We start from the raw sequence: 27,867 nt of genomic DNA, 5'->3' as shown, positions 1-27,867 counted from the left end.
CTGCAGTGCACGCAAGGTCCCCCTGCTCAAGCCAGCGCATGTCCAGGCCCGTCTGAAGTTTGTCAATGACCATCTGGATGATCCAGAGGAGGAATGGGAGAAGGTAATGTGGTCTAATGAGACAAAAATATAGCTTTTTGGTCTAAACTCCACTCGCGGTGTTTGGAGGAAGAAGAAGGATGAGTACAACCCCAAGAACAGCATCCCAACCGTGAAGCATGGAGGTGGAAACATAATTCTTTGGGGAGGCTTTTCTGCAAAGGGGACAGGACGACTGCACCGTATTGAGGGGAGGATGGATGGGGCCATGTATCGCGAGATCTTGGCCAACAACCTCCTTCCCTCAGTAAGAGCATTGAAGATGGGTCGTGGCTGGGTCTTCCAGCATGACAACGACCAGAAACACACAGCCAGGGCAACTAAGGAGTGGCTCCGTAAAAAGCATCTCAAGGTCCTGGAGTGGCCTAGCCAGTCTCCAGACCTGAACCCAATAGAAAATCTTTGGAGGGAGCTGAAAGTCCGTATTGCCCAGCGACAGCTCCGAAACCTGAAGGATCTGGAGAAGGTCTGTATGGAGGAGTGGGTCAAAATCCCTGCTGCAGTGTGTGCAAACCTGGTCAAGACCTACAGGAAACGTATGATCTCTGTAATTGCAAACAAAGGTTTCTGTACCAAATATTAAGTTCTGCTTTTCTGATGTTCAAAAATACTTATGTCATGCAATAAAATGCAAATGAATTACTTAAAAATCATACAATGTGATTTTCTGGATTTTTGTTTTAGATTCCGTCTCTCACAGTTGAAGTGTACCTATGATAAAAATTACAGACCTCTACATGCTTTGTAAGTAGGAAATCCTGCAAAATCGGCAGTGTATCAAATACTTGTTCTCCCCACTGTACATCTCCTGGGGAGCTTGTAAAAATAACGTTAGGCACCTTATGTTGGCAAAGACACAATTCTGAATCGTCTCTCGTTGTCTGCTACATAACCTACGCAGATAGCTTGTCTTGTTCACAAAACAATGATGGAGAGGGTTAGGCCTGAATAGCGCCAAAACAGAGACAGCAAAGAAATATCCAGGAATACAGCTTGATAAATTTGTTCTTTCTGTTGGATCCGTGTTGAGAAGCTCCGTTCCCCCCATTATAAGTACTGTTAAGGTCTACCTTTAATCTTGCTTACTACAGAGAGTTACAAGCTGGTCGAACTCTGCATCTACGTCAGCTAGGGCAGACCCTGTTACAGCTTCTTGCTGTTGTACAGCTACCAACAATGACCCCCCGTATACTGTACCTGTGTTGGGATTCATTATAGTTGTGTCCGAATATTGGTTAAGCAGATAGCCCACCTTGTTCACAAAACCATGATAGACGAGATCGGTCTGAAAAGCCCCAAAATAGAGCGCCCCAAAAAAATATATCAGTTCATTTGGGTACCTTAGTTTTTCATGAAGCTCAGCTCGTGGTACTCAAACCATGACCCTTTAGCTTGCTCACTATAGACATTAAGTGATGCTGAATATAACTCTTCCCTTATTGTTAATAGGGCAGACCCTGTTCCACTTCATTGCTATTCTGTGTCCAGTTGCTACCAACAATGACCTCCTTATAGCCTATGGGGATGCACAATAGTTGTCCTATTATCGGCCCTGTTTATAGACCCACTGTAACAGAACATCCAAATACTCCAAATGAAACTGGATTACACTGGCTTTCCTTGAGTCTAACGGAGTTGTAGAACAATATTCTGCATAATACTGTATATAATCATATTCTGCATCAAAGATATGTTGTCATCTACTTTTAAAGCTGGGTGAGTTTCTAGTGTATGTTAATCTAAGGAAGTATTTGTAATTAAAGCTCGGCTAGCTGACATTCAGAAAACTCTGGAGCGCTAGATCTCATAAGCAACCACATAATTACTAGTTCTCTGGTAAAGAAAGTCATTATAGCAGAGTTATTAGAACGGTGCTGTCAGCTGATTTTCCTCTCACACAGTAGCAGGTATTGTGGCGAGGAAAAGTGGGTAAAGAGAGGTAAAATGAAAAGCCTTGATTTCCGTGATACTTTTTGAAAAGACAACAACAATGTTACCGCCTGTCAAAGAGGTTACATACAGTGCCCTCCGTAATTATTGGGACAGTGAAGCAATTTGAAATCAAACAATGACTATGAAGTTAAAGACTGTCAGCTTTAATTTGAGGGTATTTTCATCCATATTGGGTGAACCGTTTAAAAAGTACAGCACTTTTTGTACATAGTCCCCCCCATTTTAGGGGAGCAAAAGTATTGGGACAAATTCACTTGTATGTGTATTAAAAGTAGTCAAAAGTTTAGTATTTGGTCCCATATTCATAGCATGCAATGACTACATCAAGCTTGTGCCTACACATTTGTTGGATGCATTTGCTGTTTGTTTTGGTTGTGTTTCAGATGATTTTGTGCCCAATAGAAATTAATGGTAAATAATGTATTGTGTCATTTAGAGTAGAATGTTTCTAAACACTTCTGCATGAATGTGGATGCTACCGTGATTGCTGAATGAATCGTAAATAATGATGAGTGAGAAAGTTACAGACACACAAATATCATACCCCCCAAAAAAATGCTAACCTCCCATTATTGTAATGTTGAGAGGTTAGCATGTCTTGGGGGTATGATATTTGTGCGTCTAACTTTTTCACTCATCATTATTCACAATTCATTCAGGATTATCCATAATCATGGTAGCATCCACATTACTGTAGAAGTGTTTAGAAACATATTCTATTCTTATTTACAATAAAAGTGACTCCAAAATGACACAATACATTATTTACCCCCCCACCCCGTTTAAAAAACATGCACTTCAACAGGCATGTTAGTCAGATTCACTATTTAATCTGGGCAGGTCAATAACTCAAGACATTCCATTGGAATGATTAGTTATAATTCTTTTAATAGCAGCTATCAGTGTCATGTTCAGTAGGTCCCAAAAAAAAAAAACTTTAAACGTATAACGAAATGAGTATTCTTTTTGGAAATGCTCGACACGGAGGTACGTACTACCTGAACTTCGTCAAAGGAACTTGGTTTTCCCTTACATGCCTCTTGAATACAGCCTAAGACAGATAAGTCACTGTACTCTACTGTTCCGGTCCTCCCTCTAGGAAAGATGGGTGGATCCATGGCTCTTGACCTCTGACATTACAGTCTCATGTACGCCACCTGTAGAGAATTCAGATAGATAGATAGATAGAGTTAGGTCTCTAAAGTGTAACAATAAGAGATACAGTATTAATTTTCTCACCTGTATATGTACATTCAGTTTTGAGAATGACACAAATATTAAATTTTCACAAAGTCTGCTGCCTCAGTTTTTATGATGGCAATTTGAATATACTCCAGAATGTCATGAAGAGTGAATTGCAATTAATTGCAAAGTCCCTCTTTGCCATGAAAATGAACTTAATCCCCCAAAAAACATTTCCACTGCATTTCAGCCCTGCCACAAAAGGACCAGCTGACATCATGTCAGTGATTCTCTCGTTAACACAGGAGAGAGTGTTGACGAGGACAAGGCTGGAGATCACTCTGTCATGCTGATTAAGATAGAATAACAGACTGGAAGCTTTAGAAGGAGGGTGGTGCTTGAAATCATTGTTCTTCCTCTGTTAACCATGGTTACCTGCAAGGAAACATGTGCCGTCATCATTGCTTTGCACAAAAAGGGTTTCGCAGGCAAGGATATTGCTGCTAGTAAGATTGCACCTAAATCAACCATTTATCGGATCATCAAGAACTTCAAGGAGAGAGGTTCAATTGTTGTGAAGAAGGCTTCAGGGCGCCCAAGAAAGTCCAGCAAGCGCCAGGACCGTCTCCTAAAGTTGATTCAGCTGCGGGATCGGGGCACCACCAGTGCAGAGCTTGCTCAGGAATGGCAGCAGGCAGGTGTGAGTGTATCTGCACGCACAGTGAGATGGATGGCCTGGTGTCAAGAAGGGCAGCGAGGAAGCCACTTCTATTCAGGAAAAACATCAGGGACAGACTGATATTCTGCAAAAGGTACAGGGATTGGACTGCTGAGGACGGGGGTAAAGTCATTTTCTCTGATGAATCCCCTTTCCGATTGTTTGGGGCATCCGGAAAAAAGCTTGTCTGGAGAAGACAAGGTGAGTGCTACCATCAGTCCTGTGTCATGCCAACAGTAAAGCATCCTGAGACCATTCATGTGTGGGGTTGCTTCTCAGCCAAGGGAGTGGGCTCACTCACAATTTTGCCTAAGAACACAGCCATGAATAAAGAATGGTATCAACACATCCTCCGAGAGCAACTTCTCCCAAACATCCAAGAACAGTTTGGTGATGAACAATGCCTTTTCCAGCATGATGGAGCACCTTGCCATAAGGAAAAAGTGATAACTAAGTGGCTCGGGGAACAAAACATCGACATTTTGGGTCCATGGCCAGGAAACTCCCCAGACCTTAATCCCATTGAGAACTTGTGGTCAATCCTCAAGAGGCGGGTGGACAAACAAAAACCCACAAATTCTGACAAACTCCAAGCATTGATTATGCAAGAATGAGCTGCCATCAGTCAGGATGTGGCCCAGAAGTTAATTGACAGCATGCCAGGGCAGATTGCAGAGGTCTTGAAAAAGCAGGGTCAACACTGCAAATATTGACTCTTTGCATAAACTTAATGTAATTGTCAATAAAAGCCTTTGAAACTTATGGAATGCTTGTAATTATACTTCAGTATTCCATAGTAACATCTGACGAAAATATCTAAAAACACTGAAGCAGCAAACTTTGTGAAGACCAATACTTGTGTCATTCTCAAAACTTTTGACCACGACTGTACAGCCAGCAAAATATAATATAATAATATAATATGCCATTTAGCAGACGCTTTTATCCAAAGCGACTTACAGTCATGCATGCATAATTTTTTTATTTTTTTTGTATGGGTGGTCCCGGGGATCGAACCCACTACCTTGGCATTACAAGCGCCGTGCTCTACCAGCTGAGCTACAGAGGACCATACAATGAAACTGACTTATGATGAGTATACTGTATGGATTGTTTTAAAACAATGGTAAAAACAGTGACATTTACGTAAATGTGCTCAGATAAAGTTAAGATATTTGTCGGCTCGTGGTCCTCTCTTTCATGGTCAGATGGTTGACATAGCAGTACATTTAGAACAATAAAAAAAACACAGGTCTTGCACATACATGCACACAAAACTCAAACCCATTCAGTACCAAAGCCATCTCCTTGTCCTGGTTGTTTGCCTGGAAGAGGGTCACAGCTCTGCCTGACTATCTCCTGTGAGACCGCTATATTGGGATGATGGATGAGGGCATTGGCTTCACACAAGGCTCCCTCCAGAAACTAATCTCAGCCTGCACACCGCATCAACACTCATTCACACAAATGATAACAAATAAGTCTGTGACAGCAAATGAGGGCCCAAAGGTGAATGTGCTACAAAATAGCTAAGCCCCCAAAGAAAAATACAAGAAAAACTAAGCAAGAAACAAGCTACTATTTATTCCCTTTGACTGAAGAGAGTGAACCTCAACCTCTAACGTTAATGCTTTCAAGTGTGTAGCTTTGAACCAGCTGCTGTCATTGATAGATGGTTGCAATAGCGCCTAGTGGCAGACTTAGTAGTTTACTCCTGCAAACGTATCCTTAAATTATTAGTTTTAGGTGATTTTATGTGCATAGTTTTTTATAAATGTTTTGTTTTTTTATAGCTAATCAAGTATTGAACACAGATATCTAGTTTTTCTTTTTTAATCAACAACGTTAAATTAGTTAACATATTTGACTACTTCTAGCTAATTATTTAGATTCAAATAGCATCTCAGATCCTCCTAGATCATCTCATCTCATATCTACTGCACCAAAGACTGGACCAAAAGATACAGAAATGGCAGCAACTATCACTCACTACACCCAAGGATTCCTCAGAAGTTTTGAACATATTAAAACAACCCTGTGCAGGGAGCTGAAGAACAATCTTATGCAATACGGGATCCTATGAAAACATGCAGACGGCGAGGACAATGGGGTGGTAGGAGACTAATGAACAAACTTAAATCTATTGTGTGCACTCGCAATGCGAGCAGTAGATCACCGGATGTGGATGATAAGTGACACTGGCCAGTTCTGCAGGTTTCCCCTCAGGCAACTTCCAAAGTAATTCAACTGAGGCTTTTAAATGCAACAACCATAAACAACAAAGGCTTACTACTGAATGACATCGTCCCTGATAAGGTCTAGACTTTGGCTGCCTCACTGAGACTTCAGTCCAATGAGTACCTATCCCTCAACCAATGCACTCCATCTGGCTACACCTACCTGGACTGTCCTCGCACATCCGGACAGGTTGGCGGATCGTCTGTAATCTGCAGGACTGACCGCACTGTGAAGTCTACTCCAGTACTAGCGGTCTCACCTTTTGAATGCATGGTTTTCAAAATCCCTGGCTCAGTATCAGTACTCGCTGTGTTGATTTATCGGCCTCCTAAGCTCAACTCTGACTTTCTTGTGGAACTATCTGTGGTTCAATACAACACTGCATTGGCCTCCATCCTGGATGAAGTTGCTCCTTTGAAAACCCACCTGGTGTCTTTCTCCAAATCTTCTCTCTGGTACACTAAGGAGCTACGCTCTCTCAAAGCAACTGGCTGTCGTCTAGAACGACAGTATAAGATAACTGGGATAACCGTACATGCGCAGATGAATGAGCAACATCAGCAAGAATACAAACAGGCCATAAATGCAGCTCGGACATTCTACTTCTCCCAACTGATCAGCAACGGCAGTGGTAACTCCCGGGTGCTGTTCTCTTCCAACCTGTCAACAATTCTGCTACCTCAGCCCCCCCCCAGAACAGTGCAACAAATACCTGTGCTTCTTCCAAAGCAAAATTGAAAACCTCAAAACACCATCCTCTCCAGTTGATCTACCCAGTCCTATGCTCCCTGAGTCAAGGTTCTCCACAGTCACTGCAGCTGATGTAACCAAGCTGGTTAGGACAATGAGGCCCACCACTTGCTCACTTGACCCTATCCCCACCTCCCTTGTCAAGACCTGGATACCTGCTCTGGAGCCTTTTTTCACAGAAATCATCAACAAGTCCCTCACCACTGGATGTGTCCCTCCACAGCTCAAACTGTCCGCAGTCACACCAGTACTTAAAAAGCCTGGATCTGACCCTGACAACCTCCAGAACTACAGGCCTATCTCCAACCTGTCCTTCCCGAGTAAGCTCCTCCCTCGAACGTGCTGTTTCTAGCCAACTCCAAAACCACCTGGCCACTCACAACCTACTTGAGCCCTTCCAGTTGGGTTTCAGAGCTAGACACAGCACCAAGACTGCCCTGGTAAGGGTCACCAATGACCTCCTCATGAATGCTAACTCTGGGGTTGACATCCTCATACTGCTGCACCTCAGTGCAGCGTTTCGACATGGTCAGCAACACACCATCCTGCTGTACCACATGGAGAAGCTCCTGGGCCTGTCAGACACTGTTCTGGTTCAGGTCCGATCTCACTGCTCGCTACCAGTTTGTAGCCATTGGTCCTAGTAGGTGAGACAGTTGTGGTCTGACAGGGGGTCCCCCTCAAGGCTCGGTCCTGGGGCCACTACCGTTTTGTATCTACATGCTGCCACTGAGAAACATCTTAAGGAAACACGGACTGGGCTTTCACGTCTATGCTGACGACACTCAGCTGTATGTCTCCACAAACACTGACACTGCCAATGCCACTGCACTCCTGGTCAGCTGCCTGCAGGACATCAAAGCATGGATGCAGTTGAATTTCCTGCAGTTAAACTGCAAAATGACAGAGGTTGTCCTGATTGGCACTCACACCATCATTGACTAAATCAGCAGCCTCAATATTGATGGTGTCAAGGTCCTCCCCTCCAGTGAGGTTCACAACCTGGGTGTGATATTTGACAGTCAGCTCTCGTTTGAGGTCCACATCAAGACTGTGACCAAAGTCAAATTTTTCCATCTATGGAACATCGCCAGGTTATGACCTATGCTATCACAACCTGCAGCTGAGCGACTCATCCACGCCTTTATTTCATTTTAACGCCCCTTTTGTTGCTGTATCTGCAAAGTGCCTAAACAGGCTACAATATGTCCACAACTGTGCTGCACGTGTCCTCACCCAAACTTCCCCCCGTGAGCACATCAATCCAGTGCTGTTCAACTTCCACTGGATCCACATATGCTCACGCATCTACTACAAAATCCTGGTTCACACCTATCAAGGTCTCCACAGCTCTGGACCCAAGTACCTGTCTGACCTCATTCTATCCTCCTGCCTCACTCCTCCAGGTCCATCTTCCTTCAGCAGCCCCGCAGCAGACTAAAAACTATGGGTGACAGGGCTTTCAGTTGCGCAGCTACAGAACACACTTCCAGACACTATTAGGGCAGAGTCTCTGTCCTCCTTTAAGGCACAGCTCAAGACCATGTTGTTCAGAAAAGCTTTCCAGGACCTTGGCTAATTCTGTTCTCATGTCCTCCTGACCTGATGATACCTGTATATAGCTTTGTTTTTTTGTCTGTATCTATGTTCTGTTTTTTGGATTGTTTTTATTATTAGAATTATTTTAATGGCGCCTTGAGTGTGAGAAAAAAACGCTTTACAAATTAAATGAATTATTAGTGACATAAGGTCCTGCTACATTCCAAGAATAGTTATGATATGCTAATGTGCTACCCAGGGGTGAAACAGTTACTCATCACAACTTCGTCGTGAGCTCACAGCAGTAACAAATTATAATAATGGAAATACAATTTCAGCCTCCTTTAAAAACGTGTATTTCCTAGGGATATTCTTTTTTTTTATATTTGAGAGAAACACTTCTTCCAGTACCAGGAGATTGCATTTGCCAGTACAGTTCATTTTCTTTCTATCACTGTACCATGGCTCTTTTGTCAGAGGTAGTAGTATTCACAGCGGGGTGTTTATCTGTCAACATTAAAAGGGCTGATACGACTAGAGGAGAGAAGCTTCAGAAGCTTATCACAACACTCATCAAGTGGCGAGGTGACAGAGGGAATATTATTTTCTCCACTTGACGAGAAAAATATCTGAGGGGGGAAAAAAAACACACAAATGATATGTGTGAACGGGAATGGGATGGTGAGGTGAAAGCAGTTTGCCTACACTGAAACTGTGTTCTATGGGGAATAAGGTGAAAGTGTGATCTAGGCTACTGACTGAGGGAGGTTTCTGATTGAGGAGAGCCACAGCAACTGACTGAGTAATCTAAATTATGGGGACCATCCACACGGAGTCATTTAGTCTAATACAATACAGTGCGGGTTAGAGGAGAATTCTTATTCCGACAAATCCCCTTTTTCATGCATCCCTTGGCACAGAGGTAATGAGACGAGGCACGTGTATCCGAGGGAGGTAATTGATTTCAACAATGCGCCACAGTAGTGTGCAAGACATCGGCAGGGTGAGACTTGAAATATATATATATATATATATATCACATTTTTCTTGCATTTTGCCCCTTACCTATTTCTGTCCATTTTTTATATACATATACTTTTTATATATACAGTTAGTGAGTGCATACATTTGTGTTTTTTTTCATACTGGCCCCCCTTGTGCTGTCTGTTCCCTGATGCAGAGGAGGCACTCTGCACTGGAACTACTTTACACCCCATTACACCGCAGCACAGCTCGGAGGTGGAGCACAACAGCCCAGACAACACACCATTCCTCCTCCAATAATGAGAGGCTAGATCTGGTTAGAAGGGCTAACACAATAGACTGGCACTGGAAGGCACACTCACCATTTCACATGCCCACACACACACATACTATTAGGGCTACATGATCAATTTGGGAGTTTTCAGCCCTCATCTGCTGTAACTCTATCTGACTATGTGATTGCATTACTCTCTGGTACTACTAGGTGACTCCACCTCTCTAGTGGAGGTATTTAAGTGACTAAATCAGACACTCTTCATCACTCCCCTCAGTCCGTCTTGTCTCTTCTCCATTTTAGTGGCATGCAGTCTAAGTACCCTGTCCTAAAACAAGTCCCTTTTCAGCAGTAGCATAATCACTCATGGTCAGGACAAGACATTGATAGCCTTGATAGCCTTTGGGAATATGGCATCGCAACTATAGACAATTGATGGTTTCTATGTTTTAAAAAAATGTGTTTAAACTAAAAAGACTTCTGCAACATCTGGAATGTACGGAATTACTAACTCAACACCATACACAGCTATCAGACTGAAATACGACAAACTTAAGACAACTTCTTTCCTTACTTTTTCCATTTTCTCTCTCCCCTCCCTCTAAGTGGAATTGATAGCTTCTGCCAGAGTCTAAATGAGTTCCTCCTCCCCTGTACAGACCCAGAAGGCAAGTAACAGAGTTTTGTGAAGGAGAGAAGGAACACAAAATATGATATTGCAGAGAGAGAGAGAGAGAGAGAGAGAGAGAGAGAGAGAGAGAGAGGGAGCTCTGTAAGAAGCTGTCTCCTAGAGGTTTGGTACAGTAGTAGTGGTGGGAAGTGAACACAGTAAGTAGTAAGCGTTTTAATCAAAGGACCCAGAGCCATGATAACTATATAATGAGACAGGAGCCAGAGTCCTTATTTACAGCCACAATGAATATGCAGGAGCTCAAATGTTTGTTTACGTTATTTTTCAAATGTTTTGTGGATGTTAGGCTACTTCAACTTCTCCAACCATACGTCTTGCTCTCAGGTGAGTGCTGCTGTGACAGGTAAAGAGGCAGGGATGAGATAATGGTGGTAATTACTGTGCAACTGTCTGGAAGTTTCTGGAGAGTCCCTGGTGAAGTCAGCAAAGTTAACACCTCCTAGTCTTGCCTTGGTGCAACAAAATTATCCGCTTTTGTAGTGTAGAGGAGACTGTTGTTGTGGGCACTAAAAAAGTCTGGCTACCCAGCAGTATTGTCGGTGCTCTAGCGTCTTCTGGACCTCTTTTCGAAAATGTGCGTAAAATTATTTTAAATGGTCGCGACGATAGCTACTATAGTGGGGAGAACAAGTATTTGATACACTGCCGATTTTGCAGGTTTTCCTACTTACAAAGCATGTAGAGGTCTGTAATTTTTATCATAGATACACTTCAACTGTGAGAGACGGAATCTAAAACAAAAATCCAGAAAATCACATTGTATGATTTTTAAGTAATTCATTTGCATTTTATTGCATGACATAAGTATTTGATCACCTACCAACCAGTAAGAATTCCAGCTCTCATAGACCTGTTAGTTTGTCTTTAAGAATCCCTCCTGTTCTCCACTCATTACCTTTATTAACTGCACCTGTTTGAACTTGTTACCTGTATAAAAGACACCTGTCCACACACTCAATCAAACAGACTCCAACCTCTCCACAATGGCCAAGACCAGAGAGCTGTGTAAGGACATCAGGGATAAAATTGTAGACCTGCACAAGGCTGGGATGGGCTACAGGACAATAGGCAAGCAGCTTGGTGAGAAGGCAACAACTGTTGGCGCAATTATTAGAAAATGGAAGAAGTTCAAGATGACGGTCAATCAACCTCGGTCTGGGGCTCCATGCAAGATCTCACCTCGTGGGGCATCAATGATCATGAGGAAGGTGAGGGATCAGCCCAGAACTACACGGCAGGACCTGGTCAATGACCTGAAGAGAGCTGGGAACACAGTCTCAAAGAAAACCATTAGTAACACACTACGCCGTCATTGATTAAAATCCTGCAGCGCACGCAAGGTCCCCCTGCTCAAGCCAGCGCATGTCCAGGCCCATCTGAAGTTTGCCAATGACCATCTGGATGATCCAGAGGAGGAATGGGAGAAGGTCATGTGGTCTGATGAGACAAAAATAGAGCTTTTTGGTATAAACTCCACTCGCCGTGTTTGGAGAAAGAAGAAGGTTGAGTACAACCCCAAGAACACCATCCCAACCGTGAAGCATGGAGGTGGAAACATCATTCTTTGGGGATACTTTTCTGCAAAGGGGACAGGACGACTGCACCGTATTGAGGGGAGGATGGATGGGGCCATGTATCGCAAGATCTTGGCCAACAACCTCCTTCCCTCAGTAAGAGCATTGAAGATGGGTCGTGGCTGGGTCTTCCAGCATGACAACGACCCGAAACACACAGCCAGGGCAACTAAGGAGTGGCTCCGTAAGAAGCATATCAAGGTCCTGGAGTGGCCTAGCCAGTCTCCAGACCTGAACCCAATAGAAAATCTTTGGAGGGAGCTGAAAGTCTGTATTGCCCAGCGACAGCCCCGAAACCTGAAGGATCTGGAGAAGGTCTGTATGGAGGAGTGGGCCAAAATCCCTGCTGCAGTGTGTGCAAACCTGGTCAAGACCTACAGGAAACGTATGATCTCTGTAATTGCAAACAAAGGTTTCTGTACCAAATATTAAGTTCTGCTTTTCTGAGCAAATACTTATGTCATGCAATAAAATGCAAATTAATTACTTAAAAATCATACAATGTGGTTTTCTGGATTTTTTTTGGGATTCCGTCTCTCACAGTTTAAGTGTACCTATGATAAGAATTACAGACCTCTACATGCTTTGTAAGTAGGAAAACCTGCAAAATCGGCAGTGTATCAAATACTTGTTCTCCCCACTGTAGGTAGAGGCTGTAAATAATGGATATCAACAATATGGAATCAAACAGTGTCATGTTCCTCCTGCCAAGGGGAGAAGCTCTGCCTACATTACCCAGAAGCCCTCTTACCTGGTAGGAGTTCATGGAATGCAGTGACGGAGGGAGACAGGAAGTACTAGCTGTCAGCACTGACAACAGCTCCTGGCATGTGGTCAGGGGCAGGTCTAGGGTGTGGACACCGATGTCCTTCTCCCAGGTGTTCACAACACTGGACACACACAGAGATATGGGAGAGTGAGAGAAAGAGACAAAGTGGGAGAAATATAAAAATTATGAGACCGAGAGAAAGACATGAAGAAAGAGAGAAAATTTACAACACTGCATCAGTCAGAGTCAAATATCTCGCCGACGTTCACATCTTCTAGGCAAGGGGATATAAATCCCAGTTTGAAGCATTACGATGTTAATCAAATAATTAATTATAATCTATCACTGGGTAATGTTGAACAGTGAGAGTTTGAAAGGGATGGAGGAATGAGAAAGTGAGGGAGAGATTGATTCCCTGTCACAGGTTGTGGAAGCGATCCAGGTTTTTTCAATACATTTGGCCATCTGTGCAGCGGCTCTGCGAGAGACACTCAGAGTTACAATGCTGACAAGGCCTTCGTATAGAAAGTAACACTCACTTAGTATACAGTGAATACAACTGCTTTTACAGTAAAGAAAACCTTAACACATGCAGCGCTGGTTATAAGACTTCAACATTAAACGGTCACCCAAGTCCATCTGGGGTGTAGTCTTTAGGAACCATGTCCAAACAAAAGCAAATGAGCCAAAACAGGGAGGGACTAACCTGAACTTGTCCAATAAGAAACCCTCGTATTCGTTGCAAAATGTTTTGCTCTGGTTTGTACTAATGATTACACCCCTGGTAGTGAATTAGATTAGTTCTGCAGCCGTCAACTCTACACTAATCAAGTCATCGCCCTTAGTGACAGCCACAATTAAATTAAGCAGAGGCTCACTGATTCTCCCACCAATTAGAGACACATTACTGGTGTGCATCTCCAACAAACACCACGTCACCTCCAGTGCGTTCAACCAAAACAGACGGTGTGCCGTGATTTACACGGCTGAATGAATTAAAACATTGTCAGGGATGAATCATGTTACGTATGTAACAGTATGTAGGCCTAGAGGAAACAGATGTTTCTCTAACACTTCCCCTCCTTCATATAAACTGTCAGCCAATAGCCACGTTGTTTTCTTCTGAAATGTTAGAAGAGTGATCTGGTTTAAGCTAGTGTAGGGCAGGGCTCTCCAACCCTGTTCCTGGAGAGCTAACCTCCTGTAGGTTTTCGCTCCAACCCCAGTTGTAACTAACCTGATTTAACTTATCAACCAGCTAATTATCAACCTGTGAGCTTGATTAGGGTTGGAGCGAAAACCTACAGGATGGTAGCTCTCCAGGAACAGGATTGGAGAGCCTTGGCGTAGGGTATTAGTGTATTCAAATCCGAGCCTGCAGGTCCAGAGTATTGCAGGCTTTCTGTTCTTACCTGATATTTAATTGCACCCACCTGGTGTCCCAGGTCTAAATCAGTCCCTGATTAGACGGGAAGAATGAAAATCTAGCTTCGAGGTCCAGATTTGAATACAACTGAGCTAGTGTCATACTTAAACAGCAGGCAATTTCCCATCCTACATGCAGTTAACAGCATTGATGTGACGCACTGAGCTACGCTGAACTGTAGTGCCGTGCGGAGACGAGTGGAGTCCTCTCCTTTCATCTACGGTTTATTCATTACAGCTCTGCTGCCAGTCTGCTGGAGGGGCAGTCACATTCTACGAAGCAAAACAAGACTTCTCTAAGGTGAAGAGGAAGAGGAAAAAGGAAATCATAACAGAAGTGAAGAATCCTCCTGCGTGGAACTCGGCATGGAGGAACATGGAGCACCCACCACATCTATCTGTGACTCATTTCTGTTCTCTAGGCTCACCCCCAGTTGCAAAACACAATTTTATAATAAAAAAAATACCAATAGTACAAACACCAAAAAATACCCGTTATAATCAAATATCCTGAACAAACTGCACTGAAAGACTCCCCCCCCCCCCAAAAAAAAATCATACTCTAGCAGAAATGCAGAGGCTGTCAGGCTGACATTCAGCAGGAGATGGGTATGTAGGCTATAGCTTACTCCTGGTGTGTGCTGCTAGTGCTGGCAGAGGGAGAACAGGAGAGATAGAGGACTTTGACGGCGCTGCCAGCCTTAGTTGGTGATTGACGCTCAGAACACTGGCGGTGGCTGGGAGAGGTGACAGCATCACCGCTGACAGTCGATGACGGTGTGGCAGAGAGAGAGGCGATGAGGGAGTCGCTGTTCAGGAGCCAGAGCTGAGGATCAGAAGAAGTCATTTAACACTTCACACCCTCTCTGTTAAAGTCACACACATTTCACCAATGCACACACCATCTCTGTCTCACATACTTCAAGCTCTCTCTCTCACACACACACACACACACATGCACACACCTCTTACCAATATGAAGGCTTTTCCATCTGGGGTCTGGATAGAGAAACGAAACATGCTCTGCGACGAGGACAGCTCCACCAGTCTGGCAGCTATGGTCTGTTCCAGGAACAGTGACCTGTGGATGAGTAGGGCATGGTTAACCCTCATTATGAATTCTACCTTCCTATGTCTAAAATAATATTCTACATCTCTCATTGGCATTGTAGTCAGACCAAAAGGTAATATCTGGCATCTGCATAATGAAAAACTATGCATTTACATTGATTTGCACTTTGAGAAGCTGAGTATCTGAATGATATGATGATGAGTATCAAAAGATGTTCTAGCAATATGCACCAGTCCGAGAAGCAGCAGCATAGTTACCTGTCTAGAGAGGTATCAAACTGGCTGTCTCCCACACTGGGTCTCACTGTTACCTCTGTGATGTAGAGTTTCAGGGTCCCTGCAACATTTAGAGAAACTATTTTTCAAAATTATTTTAAATGTAACCTTTATTTAACTAGGCAAGTCAGTTAAGAACAAATTCTTATTTACAATGACGGCCTACCAAAAGGCAAAAGGCCTCCTGCGGGGATGGGGGCTGGGATTAAACATAAAAATATAGGACAAAACACACATCACGACAAGAGAGACACCACAACACTACATGAGAGACCTAAGACAACAACATAGCATGGCAGCAACACATGACAACACAGCATGGTAGCAACACCACATGACAACAACACGGTAGCAACACAACATGGCAGCAGCACAACATGGTAGCAGCACAAAACATGGTACAAACATTATTGGGCACAGACAACAGCACAAAGGCAAGAAGGTGGAGACAACAATACATCTCGCGAAGCAGCCACAACTGTCAGTAAGAGTGTCCATGATTGAGTCTTTGAATGAAGAGATGGAGATAAAACTGTCCAGTTTGAGTGTTTTTTGCAGCTCGTTCCAGTCGCTAGCTACCGCTAACTGAAAAGAGGATCGACCCAGGGATGTGTGTGGTTTGGGGACCTTTAATAGAATGGGACTGGCAGAACGGGTGTTGTATGTGGAGGATGAGGGCTGCAGTAGGTATCTCAGATAGGGGGGAGTGAGGCCTAAGATATTATTGAGCAAACCCTCATGCAGATACAACATGGGCATCTTTTCTAGTGCAATGCAACTTTATTTTGGTTCAAGCCCCAGGGTAGATAATAAAAGTAGGAATTGAACAGGCAAACAAAGGGCTGCTGGTCTTGTGCCATTCACTGCCTTTGAGCCCTTGAGCAAGGAATTTAAGCCCTAAAATTGCTCCGGCAGTGCAGCTCGGAGGCCGACGCTGTGCTGCTCCCAACCAGTGTGTGTGTGTGTGTGTGTGTGTGTGTGTGTATGACGTTGGGTATTATGACAGCAAATCAATAAAATCCTGTTGAAAAAAATTGACAATATACAGTATCTATTCTATAATTACTGTTGTGTACCTGGTGCCAGAGCCTCTCCCAGGCCGGCTGTACAGCTCTTACAGGAGACAAGTGTACGCCTGCGGTTGGGTTTCTACAAAAAGAACAGAAAAAGAAAAAAGAAAGCTAAAGACAAGAACCCACAGTTCTAATTTAAGTTCCTCCAAAACGGAAATCGATAACCACAATCAAACAGCCTAAAAAGAGGAGAGAGCAATGGGCAGGCAGAATTCCTCTCCTCGTCTCTCTTTCCACTTCCCATCCACTCAACCACAGCCACACTAAAAGGCCCAGGCTGAGCCACAGAGAGTGACTAATAGATGGAGAGGAAAATCAATCCCACTCCAGATAGTGATGGGGAGAGAGAGAGAGAGAGAGAGAGAGAGAGAGAGAGAGAGAGAGAGAGAGCGGCAGAAAGTGACCGATAGAGAGAGAAAAAAAGCTTGGCTTCAAACACCAGGCCTGGCTGTAGGCTCGGGTTAAAGTGGCTCACGATATGTGTTGATGTGCTGCCTGTCTGCCCGCCTCCTCAAGTTTCCTCTCTAAAAAGGGAGTGCTGCGAGCTGCTGCTGGTAGTGAAGTAGAGTGTGTCCATCTCATCCTGCCAGTCTCAGGCCCAGTGGGATGGGGGTGTACAGATAGTCTCCAACTAACACTTAGCCTGAAGCACATTCACTGCTGATGTAACTACAGTACACTTTCCAAACATGAGGGAAACTTTTGAAAATGACCAATGCTTTAACTTTACTTTTCGGTAGGTATACAGTACATTGGGGAGGGAGTGAGAGTGACGTGAAATGCCAAAATCCTATATTATGTATCTAACGAACATCAAAGTGATGAGCAGGGCTAAACCTTCTGTCTCAGAGGTTTCTTCATTTCTTGCCTCCTCTCACCCCTGTGTCCTGATTTTGACCGTCAGCCATTTTGTTGGTGATGGGGCTGGGGCTGAGCTCCTGGGTGAGAGTCTCCTCACAGCCTCTGTCCCGGGGCACAAGGAGGTGAGTGTCGCCCAGTAAACAGTCCTCCGCTCTGGGCAGCAGCTTCAGGTTGGCAAAGGGGTCCGGATGGCAGCACCAGTCATCCACCAGGGAGCTCCAGTTGCCGTTGGGGAGAGGGAGCACTCGCTTGAACACCCTGAGAAAAATAAATGACATTACATTGTTATACAATGGAGACTATTTGTACTGTGATGAAATGAATCGATTAGTTCAATCAAAACCCTATTTGCATGAATCAATCAAAAACATATTTGCATTAACAGGGAAAGCTATGCAATATTCCAGTTCTACCCATTTTCCACGACATAACGTCACAAACATATGTATTCACTAAGTTATGGCAGGTGTGTGTGGGTGTGCATGTATCCCCCTATCCAATGTCTCCGTGACATTGGGAGACGAGATGAGACAGAGCACAGCATTGTCCTCTAGCTCAAAACAGCCATCCATCTCCCTCACTGAACCCATCTTCTCCACTACTTTGAGCGGCACCACTTCCTGTGTCTGAACGGAGGGCGTAAATGAACCAACAAACCAACTTCCTCCCTGTGGTCGTCTCACCTCTCCTCTAACACCCTGGTCCCACAGGACTGGCAGTGGAAGCAATAACTCTCGTGGACCTGCAGCCTCTCCATCACACTCCCCAGGGCTCCTGTTAGGAGAGAGCAGCCACAGAACACATAAACAACTCGAAACTTATCGGCGGAAAAGAGCTTCACCTAGAGACGGAGCAAAAGTCGATAAACACTGGGGTGGTGGCGGACTGGCGGGGGTGAAAGCAGCTTGGAAGAAAGCTGCCAATCAATCTGTTTTTGATTGGATTTGTCAATTAAAACTCCACCAGCTGTCCTTGTGTTGTGTCGGCTGGGCCGTCTTCCTCTCAGCTGGAGAGAGGCCGTTGGGTGGTGCGCTAAATGACTCCCTCACACCAGAAAACACACAGAGTGAACGCAGACAGAGAGATGAAGGCTTGGGGTCTTAGGGGTCTGGGCCCATATCCACAAAGCATTTCAGAGAAGGAGTGCTCAAAAAAAGATGAATTGCCCGCTTTCTTTCAAGCTGCTTTCACCACTGCCAGTCCGCCACCACCCCAGTGTTTAGCAACTTCCGCAGCCTCTGGGAGAGAGACATGGGAGCAATCTCCTCTGGTTCCCTGGTTAGTGCTGCAATGACTCTACAGTTAATATAAGCAAGATCTGATGAGTGAGACAAAGTAAACCTGGGGTGTATTCATTTGACACCAAACGGAAGAAAACAGACTGACTACCTGAACCAATAAGAAATGCTAGTTTTTGTTTTCCGTTGCAAAACGTGTTTGCTACAGTGTGCCTTAATAAATGCGACCCATGTATTGCATCCCTGAACAGTAGCAGCAAAACATGCACTCAGTTCTTTCTCATAGAAGATGGTCGAGTATTACTCCACGAAAATCAGGTTACAGCTGATTCAGGTCAAATATTCACATTGTCTGTATATCTATTGGTGTGTGTATTTTAGACATGACGGGCCAATCTATGAAGGACTGAGTCATGAGCTCAGTCCTTCATAGATCAGTACTGTGTGGGCTGATCAGGCTACAGAGAGCACACAGGAGGACTCCTCCACTGTCTCAGATTCAGGGAAGGCTTCACAGCCACAGACTGACTCAAGCCAGATGAGAATATATTATATAAATCAGCCATAAATAACAAATTATCTGCTGATACTGTTCTGTCTTACCTGAAGTGGAGATGGTAATTAGGCTATGATATGTGAGAAACATACATTTACATGGGAGTAATTCTCTGTCTCTGTGTGTGTGGTGTGTGTGTGTACGTGCACGCATTTCATTTTGAGTGCGTCAATACAGCTATTCTCACCATTACCTGTGTCGTCTGTGTGCTGGTCCACTTTGAGGCGCATTCTGAAGTGCATCTCGTCTCCTGCTCCAGGTGCGTCCCTGCAGGAGCCCTCCACGAGGCTGACCCCTGCTGGCAACTCCACGATTAGCAGGCCCCGAGGAGTGCGGATGTGGAGGGATGAATCTCCTCCTGTAACACTCACCTCTGCATAGCTCTTAGCCACATCTCTCCTGAGGGAGGGAGGGACAGACAGACAGGCAGACATGCTGTTAAGCAATGTGTCATATTTTGCTAAGCACAGGTAAACATGGTAACAAAACATATACAATTGGATTAATGATTCAGCATAATGGCAGGTCTCTGCACAATGGCTGACAGACAAATGAGACTGCGTTCCTTGACAAGTGGATGATAAACAAGTGAATGGTAGACCAGTGTGTGTGTGTGTGACAGTATTAAAGTCATTTATCATAACCTTCCAACCTGTCCTTATCCCTCTCTACCTCCTGCCTGTTGCTGTCTCAGCTCAAAGCAGAAGTCTAATGAGTTAGAGGAATATGTGCAGAGAGAGGATGCACTCACTGCTCTGAAGGAAGAAGGGCAAAGGAAAACAGCTGTAGGCCAACTGAAGAGAGAGAGGGAGAGAGAAATAAAGATATATATAGTGTGTGTGTGTGTGTGTGTGTGTGTGTGTGTGTGTGTGTGTGTGTGTGTGTGTGTGTGTGTGTGTGTGTGTGTGTGTGTGTGTGAGAAAGAGAAAGGAAGGAAGAAAAAAATAGTGGTGGGTACAGGAAAGTGCATGTACAATGTTTGGCTAATACAGAAAAAAATATATATTGCAGCGACACCCCTGATGCACTCATGCACGGATGATATGTTGCCCTCTGCTCAATCTCTGGGTTCGTTGCAATTATTTTCACTAGCCATGCAATGCGTCTCCGTCCATGCTTGACACAAGTGCTGTCCCCCAGAAAGAAAAACATATTTCCAAGCGAAGACAGCTTTAAAATCACGACTTGGTCGGCTGCATTGAATTTTCTCACTTCCAACCGAGTGGAGGAAGCAACAACAAACTGGAAGGAACTATTGCCAGGAACCATCTTCAGATTCTCTCTAAATTATTCTGTCTACAATGAGATATTTTGACACAAGCCTACTTCATATAAAAATAAATAAAATAAAATAAATATAGGCTACTACTGCCACACCAGACAATACACAAGCGATTGGTAAAACAAGGGTCTCTAACCAGTAAACCTGCTATTTTTTACAAGATATTATCCAACTATAGAACAATTAGGCTATGCAGCAAAGCACAGACTAGGCTATATGCCTAACCTACAGAATCCCCCACCAATAATGTTTACAGGTAACAAATGTAGGGGCTCCCAAAGGATCCAACACCTGGACACAATTCCATTTATGGTGCATTTTCAATCAGAAATTTACCCCAGTGTTTTACCCAAAAGGCTCAGACTTTTCTGTTTCCATCTACACGGGCCAGCACCCGTGTCTCACTGGGCCGTGGCTCCGGCAGACCTGCTCTCATTTGGACAAAAGCCAGGCCACTGGTACTTTTCAGATGTCATTTACATAACAATGGCAAATTGTGAACTTTAACACCTTCTCACAAAGCAACTGTTTTGATTACCTATGCAGAGGTTGTTGATTCTGCTCTTAACAAGTCATCACTGTCAGCCGCAACAATGGAAACACAATTTCCCTAGTATAGCATAAGGGTGTATACACTAGTGTAACACTGGTGTTACAGTCGAAAAGCAGCATTAAGTGAGAAGAGTATACACTTATTCTCAGAGATGGAAAGATTCATTAGGGGCCGATTCAGATTTGACATAAGTAGCCTTAACATGGACTTAGGTCCATAAAACATGGTTTTAAGTCAACATGTTTTGTTTTAAGTCCATCTTAAGTAAACTTATCTCAAGTCTGAATAGGGTTCTAATGCTGATTTTGTTACAGTCGAAAAGCAGCATTAGAGCCCTATTAAAACAAAACATTTTGACTTAAGTCCATATTTTATGGACTCAAGTCCATGTTAAGTCTGACTAGCTGCCACAGCTGGAATGGCCCATTTCATTTGATAATATCTAAAAAAGCCCAATGAGAAACTGTTCATTTCCTACTCCACAATCCCACCTGGTGTCAAAATATAGCATTACATCCATGAGAACATGTTGGCCAAATAGATCTGCTGTAGGGCAGGGCCTTCACCAGTTTCATAACATTCGGGGCTCAGTTCTGAAGAGCGGGGTTGTAGGTCAGTGAAAAAAGGGGCCTTTTCTAATATAATTTCCTGCAATTCTACGTCATTTTATATGACTGGAGCCATTACAATAATATTTTTTTATACCACACAAATGATCAAAATGACAACTACTCTGACATTGAAATAGGCCTACTGAGATCAATAAAACAACCCACCCATGTCTTAAATGCAACCAATAGCATAGGCCAATGAAAAGAGAGGATACACAGATTTTAGGCCTACAATATGAGGAAATTATAGTCCACCAACTTTCCGGTGGCACTCACCTATACAAACAGATTTTTCCCGCAATTGTATTTTGAAATATTGCGAAATACCTATAAACTGCTGTTCATTGACAGCCACAACTCAACAATCAGCGGTTTGATATTTGCCGCGCGGGCTGCCCAATTGTGGGATTCCCGACTGGAGCCTAGGCGCTCATAATGTGACAAAACACAATCTACAACATTTAAAAAAAAAAGACGATATTGATCATGTGTGGATATATTATGCTCCTCTGGTCTGGTCTGGTCTGACAGGGAGAGGGACCGCGACCGGAGGCGTAGCCACAGGGACAAGGACCGCGATAGGGACCGGGAGAGGCACAGGGGGGACAGGGAGAAAGACTATGTATCCAACGAGAACGGCTACAAGATGGAGACCCAGGCAGACGAGTACTAAGAGGGGCTTTCCCGTCTTTACTAATTTCCTGTTTTTTTTTTATACAACACAAACCCACACACCCCACCCCAAACCCCTTCCCTGTTTGTGTGAATGATACTGTGATGAGCTGCTACCCTGTTAGAAACCACAACGGGGCAGTGTAGGCATAAGAAACAAACTGTCAGTTTTATGGGTTAAGTAGGGTTTAGTCCCCTGTAGCTCAGTTGGTAGAGCATGGCGCTTGCAACGCCAGGCTTGTGGGTTCGTTTCCCACGGGGGCCAGTATGAAAATGTATGCACTCACTAACTAAGTCGCTCTGGATAAGAGCGTCTGCTAAATGACTAACATGTAAAAATGTATTTTGAATGATCTCATTTATTTCTGGAGAGACAGGAGTAATTATATAATTTGCACATTTCAATTTATCTGCAGCACCGCTATGTTTTCTTCCATGCACTGTGCTCTCCCCAAGGCCAAATAATCAACACTTCTTATTATTAATTAAATAGATTGTGGTCAATAACCCTGTATGAGGTTATTGTGTAGGTAGGCCTACTGTTACAATAATATATCAGCAAGTAGCCTAGCCTATAATTAAAAGTCAATGAAGCCAATAGTGGTTCCAGTTATATTGTTATTGAAACGATGTAGGCCTTATGACCTTTTTAACCAATAAGAAAACATGTCAAATGACTTGACTAGCCTATAGGAAAAGTGCACAAATGTGTATTTGCATCAGTAGGCTATGTGACTGAAATGCATCAGAAAAGTACTGGAAAGTTCAGGAAAACATCAGGAAAGCTCATCAGATAGGCTATAGGCCTAATGTGTGTGTGTGTAGAGAAGATCTGAATTGTTTTCAATTGCTAGACTAAAGATCATGAGCACTCACCTCAATTTAGCTAATATTTCCCAACCTAATTGTAACCAAACATCCAAACAGAGATTCACTGAAAACAAACATCTGACATCGATTGATTTATCAAGATGAGTTCCCATGCGTGTCTCAAAACAGCGCAATGACGCTGTCTCAATCAAAACGGTGCTGGTATTATCAGTTGACCACACATGGCAATTGCTTTACATTTAACCAGTGGTGTAGTGCGATTTTTTTTTAGGTTGCCTACCAGAGCACAATTTATTATTATGATTATTACGTCATCATTTCTGAATGAAAGTTGGTACCGACATGAAGCCTATTGTATAAAATCATTTTAGAATATACATACAATGCATCATCCAAATTGCACGATTGCCTAGCCTACACATACTGTAAGTGGCTCAAGGAAAATGTTATATTTTTTAAAATCCAAACACCAAATTAGGCCTACCTTATTATAAATTAGGCCATCATCACTGTCAATTGTGAATTATAATTCTTCACGTTTTACATGGCTCCCGTGTGGCGCAGCGGTCTACGGAACTGCATCTCAGTGCTAGAAGCGTCACTACAGACCCAGGTTCGTTTCCAGGCTGTTTCACAACCGGCCATGATTGGGAGTCCCATAGCGCCGCGCACAACTGGCCCAGCGTCGTCTGGGTTAGGCCGTCATTGAAAATAAGGATTTGTTCTTAACTGACTTGCCTAGGTAAATAAAGGTTAAAAAAAATAAAAACATGTGAGGCGTTCATGCATGCCAACCATTTCATGGTAATATGCATTTCGATTCATGAGAGGCACCGCGTGGCTGCTGCCTCTCTAACCTGGTGGTCCCTGCACGCACCACCCACCTGGAGTTCCAGGTCTCAGGCAGCCTCTGGAACTGCCGTTCTGCTGCCAACAAGGCAGAGTTCATCCCAGCCTATGCTACCCTCCAGTCCCTCGACTTCTTGGCGCTGACGGAAACATGGATTACCACTGAAAACACTGCTACTCCTACTGCTCTCTCCTCGTCTGACCATGTGTTCTCGCATACCCCGAGAGCATCTGGTCAGCGGGGTGGTGGCACAGGAATCCTCATCTCTCCCAAGTGGACATTCTCAATTTTTCCACTAACCCATCTGTCTATCTCCTCATTTGAATTCCATGCTGTCACAGTCACTAGCCCATTTAAGCTTAATATCCTTGTCATCTATCGCCCTCCAGGTTCCCTTGGAGAGTTCATCAATGAGCTTGACGCCTTGATAAGTTCCTTTCCTGAGGATGGCTCACCCCTCACAGTTCTGGGGGATTTCAACCTCCCTACGTCTACATTTGACTCATTTCTCTCTGCCTCCTTCTTTCCACTCCTCTCCTCTTTTGACCCTCTCACCGTCCCCCCCTACTCACAAGGCAGGCAATACGCTTGACCTCATCTTTACTAGATGCTGTTCTTCTACTAATCTCACTGCAACTCCCCTCCATGTCTCCGACCACTACTTTGTATCCTTTTCTCTCTCGCTCTCCTCCAACACTACTCACTCTGCCCCTACACAGATGGTAATGCGCCGCCGCAACCTTCGCTCTCTCTCTCCCGCTACTCTCTCCTCTTCCATCCTATCATCTCTTCCCTCTGCTCAATCCTTCTCCCTCCAATCTCCTGATTCTGCCTCCTCAACCCTCCTCTCCTCCCTTTCTGCATCCTTTGACTCTCTATGTCCCCTATCCTCCCGGCCGGCTCGGTCCTCCCCTCCAGCTCCGTGGCTTGATGACTCATTGCGAGCTCACAGAACAGAGCTCCGGGCAGCTGAGCGGAAATGGAAGAAAACTAGACTCCCTGCGGACCTGGCATCTTTTCACTCCCTCCTCTCTACATTTTCTTCATCTGTTTCTGCTGCTAAGGCCACTTTCTACCACTCTAAATTCCAAGCATATGCCTCTAACCCTAGGAAGCTCTTTGCCACATTCTCCTCCCTGCTGAATCCCCCCCCCCCTCCTCCTCCTCCCTCCTCCCTCTCTGTGGATGACTTCGTCAACCACTTTGAAAAGAAGGTTGACGACATCCGATCCTCGTTTGTTAAGTCAAATGACACTGCTGGTCCTGCTCACACTGCCCTACCCTATGCTTTGACTTCTTTCTCCCCTCTCTCTCCAGATAAAATCTTGCGACTTGTGACTGCAGGCCGCCCAACAACCTGCCCGCTTGACCCTATCCCTCCTCTCTTCTCCAGACCATCTCCGGTGACCTTCTCCCCTACCTCACCTCGCTGATCAACTCATCCTTGACCGCTGGCTATGTCCCTTCCGTCTTCAAGAGAGCGAGAGTTGCACCCCTTCTCAAAAAACCAACACTCGATCCCTCTGATGTCAACAACTACAGACCAGTATCCCTTCTTTCTTTTCTTTCCAAAACTATTGAGCGTGCCGTCTTTAGCCAACTCTCTTGCTATCTCTCTCAGAATGACCTTCTTGATCCAAGACTGGTCATTCAACTGAGACTGCTCTTCTCTGTGTCACGGAGGCTCTCCACACTGCTAAAGCTAACTCTCTCTCCTCTGCTCTTGTCCTTCTAGACCTGTCTGCTGCCTTTGATACTGTGAACCATCAGATCCTCCTCTCCACCCTCTCCGAGCTGGGCATCTCCGGCGCGGCTCACTCTTGGATTGCGTCCTACCTGACCGGTCACTCCTACCAAGTGGCGTGGCGAGAAGCTGTCTCCGCACCACGTGCTCTCACCACTGGTGTCCCCCAGGGCTCAGTTCTAGGCCCTCTCCTATTCTCGCTATACACCAAGTCACTTGGCTCTGTCAAATCCTCACATGGCCTCTCCTATCATTGCTACGCTGACGATACACACAACTAATCTTCTCCTTTCCCCCTTCTGATAACCAGGTGGCGAATCGCATCTCTGCATGTCTGGCAGACATATCAGTATGGATGACGGATCACCACCTCAAGCTGAACCTTGGCAAGACGGAGCTGCTCTTCCTCCCGGGGAAGGACTGCCCGTTCCATGATCTCGCCATCACGGTTGACAACTCCGTTGTGTCCTCCTCCCAGAGTGCGAAGAGCTTTGGCGTGACCCTGGACAACACCCTGTCGTTCTCCGCTAAGATCAAGGCGGTGACCCGATCCTGTAGGTTCATGCTCTACAACATTAGGAGAGTACGACCCTGCCTTACACAGGAAGCGGCACAGGTCCTAATCCAGGCACTTGTCATCTCCCGTCTGGATTACTGCAACTCGCTGTTGGCTGGGCTCCCTGCCTGTGCCATTAAACCCCTACAACTCATCCAGAATGCCGCAGCCCGTCTGGTGTTCAACCTTCCCAAGTTCTCTCACGTCACCCCGCTCCTCCGCACACTCCACTGGCTTCCAGTTGAAGCTCGCATCTGTTACAAGACCATGGTACTTGCCTATGGAGCTGTGAGGGGAACGGCACCTCCGTACCTTCTGGCTCTGATCAGTCCCTACACCCAAATGAGGGCATTGCGTTCATCCACCTCTGGCCTGCTGGCTCCCCTTCCTCTGCGGAAGCATAGTTCCCGCTCAGCCCAGTCAAAACTGTTCACTGCTCTGGCACCCCAATGGTGGAACAAGCTCCCTCACGACGCCAGGACAGCGGAGTCACTCACCACCTTCCGGAGACATTTGAAACCCCACCTCTTTAAGGCATACCTGGGATAGGATAAAGTATCCTTCTACATACATAACAGTAGCTTGACATTATCTACGCTATTATATTCGGTTTGTTATGTAGAATACAAATGAATAATTAAGTGATCTTGCGAGACATATCACCATTCTGAGAAGTGGCGGAGCGTTGCTACGCTGCGCACCAGCAGCACTAAACCCCTGATTATAACGGTTGGATGACTTCGGGAGTTACACGTAACCACAGCTCTATGAACTAAGCGGCGCATTCAGTTGACTAACAGTACAATTGTTTTACACCATTGCAGCAGCGCAAAAGATTCGGAGTTGACCCAAAATCAAACCCGAAAGCCAGGCCTTGGTGAAGTCCCTGATGTATGGCCCGGAGTTGATGTTCTAAATGTAGGCTAAATGTCACATAAGTGGGTGGTCCTTGAGATGTTAAATACCTTTCTATACGTCTGTTATGCGCAGAATTTGTACAGGGCAGGAACGCACCCTCTGTCCTGTCCTGCTAGCACAACTAGCTGACATTAGCCAAGACTACATACCGAGCTAGCGGTTGCTAACTATTTCGCAAATAATTACCTGAGAACAAGAAGACCACTTTGCAACCGCTTCCTTAGTTCGAGAAACACCTCCGCTCCTTTGGCATTCTCTCCCATGGTGTCTGTATTTTTCTTCTATTTACTTCTGGTGCTAGCAATGGCTAGCTGGCTAACCTTATTTAACAACAAAGACACGTGCAGTTTACTTTTTGCTCTAACAGCGATAACTGAGTTCAACGCGAAATGGCTTCGTACATCTGATTGTCAGTATGGTGAATTAAAGTAAATGTAGCAGTAAAAATCATCAGCGTATAAATCAATTTAAACAGTGAAGACTTCTGTGGCATATATTTCACTAGCTATCAACACGAGCCGGAACTTTTCTACGGCTAGGATGGATTGCAGTCGGACAAATGAAGTAGACGTGCAGCAA

The 27,867-nt window shown here is 44.7% G+C and overlaps 1 protein-coding gene across 1 annotated transcript; it reads right to left on the bottom strand.

The window, feature by feature from the left end:
- Positions 1 to 2,753: 2,753 nt before the first annotated feature.
- On the bottom strand, positions 2,754 to 27,811 carry LOC121558612 (E3 ubiquitin-protein ligase E3D-like). Its single transcript, XM_041871999.1, has 10 exons — positions 27,475 to 27,811; positions 19,465 to 19,670; positions 18,161 to 18,251; positions 17,495 to 17,735; positions 16,620 to 16,692; positions 15,526 to 15,604; positions 15,169 to 15,277; positions 14,826 to 15,022; positions 12,754 to 12,892; positions 2,754 to 3,209 (listed from the first exon to the last, which is right to left on the bottom strand). Exons 1-10 carry the CDS (start codon positions 27,549 to 27,551, stop codon positions 3,189 to 3,191), a joined length of 1,233 nt encoding a protein of 410 aa, XP_041727933.1. The 5' UTR covers positions 27,552 to 27,811; the 3' UTR covers positions 2,754 to 3,188.
- Positions 27,812 to 27,867: the final 56 nt, after the last annotated feature.

The sequence above is a fragment of the Coregonus clupeaformis genome, chromosome 17 (assembly GCF_020615455.1).
Source record: "Coregonus clupeaformis isolate EN_2021a chromosome 17, ASM2061545v1, whole genome shotgun sequence".
NCBI lineage: Eukaryota > Metazoa > Chordata > Actinopteri > Salmoniformes > Salmonidae > Coregonus > Coregonus clupeaformis.
This window is presented reverse-complemented; position numbering and strand designations above follow the sequence as displayed.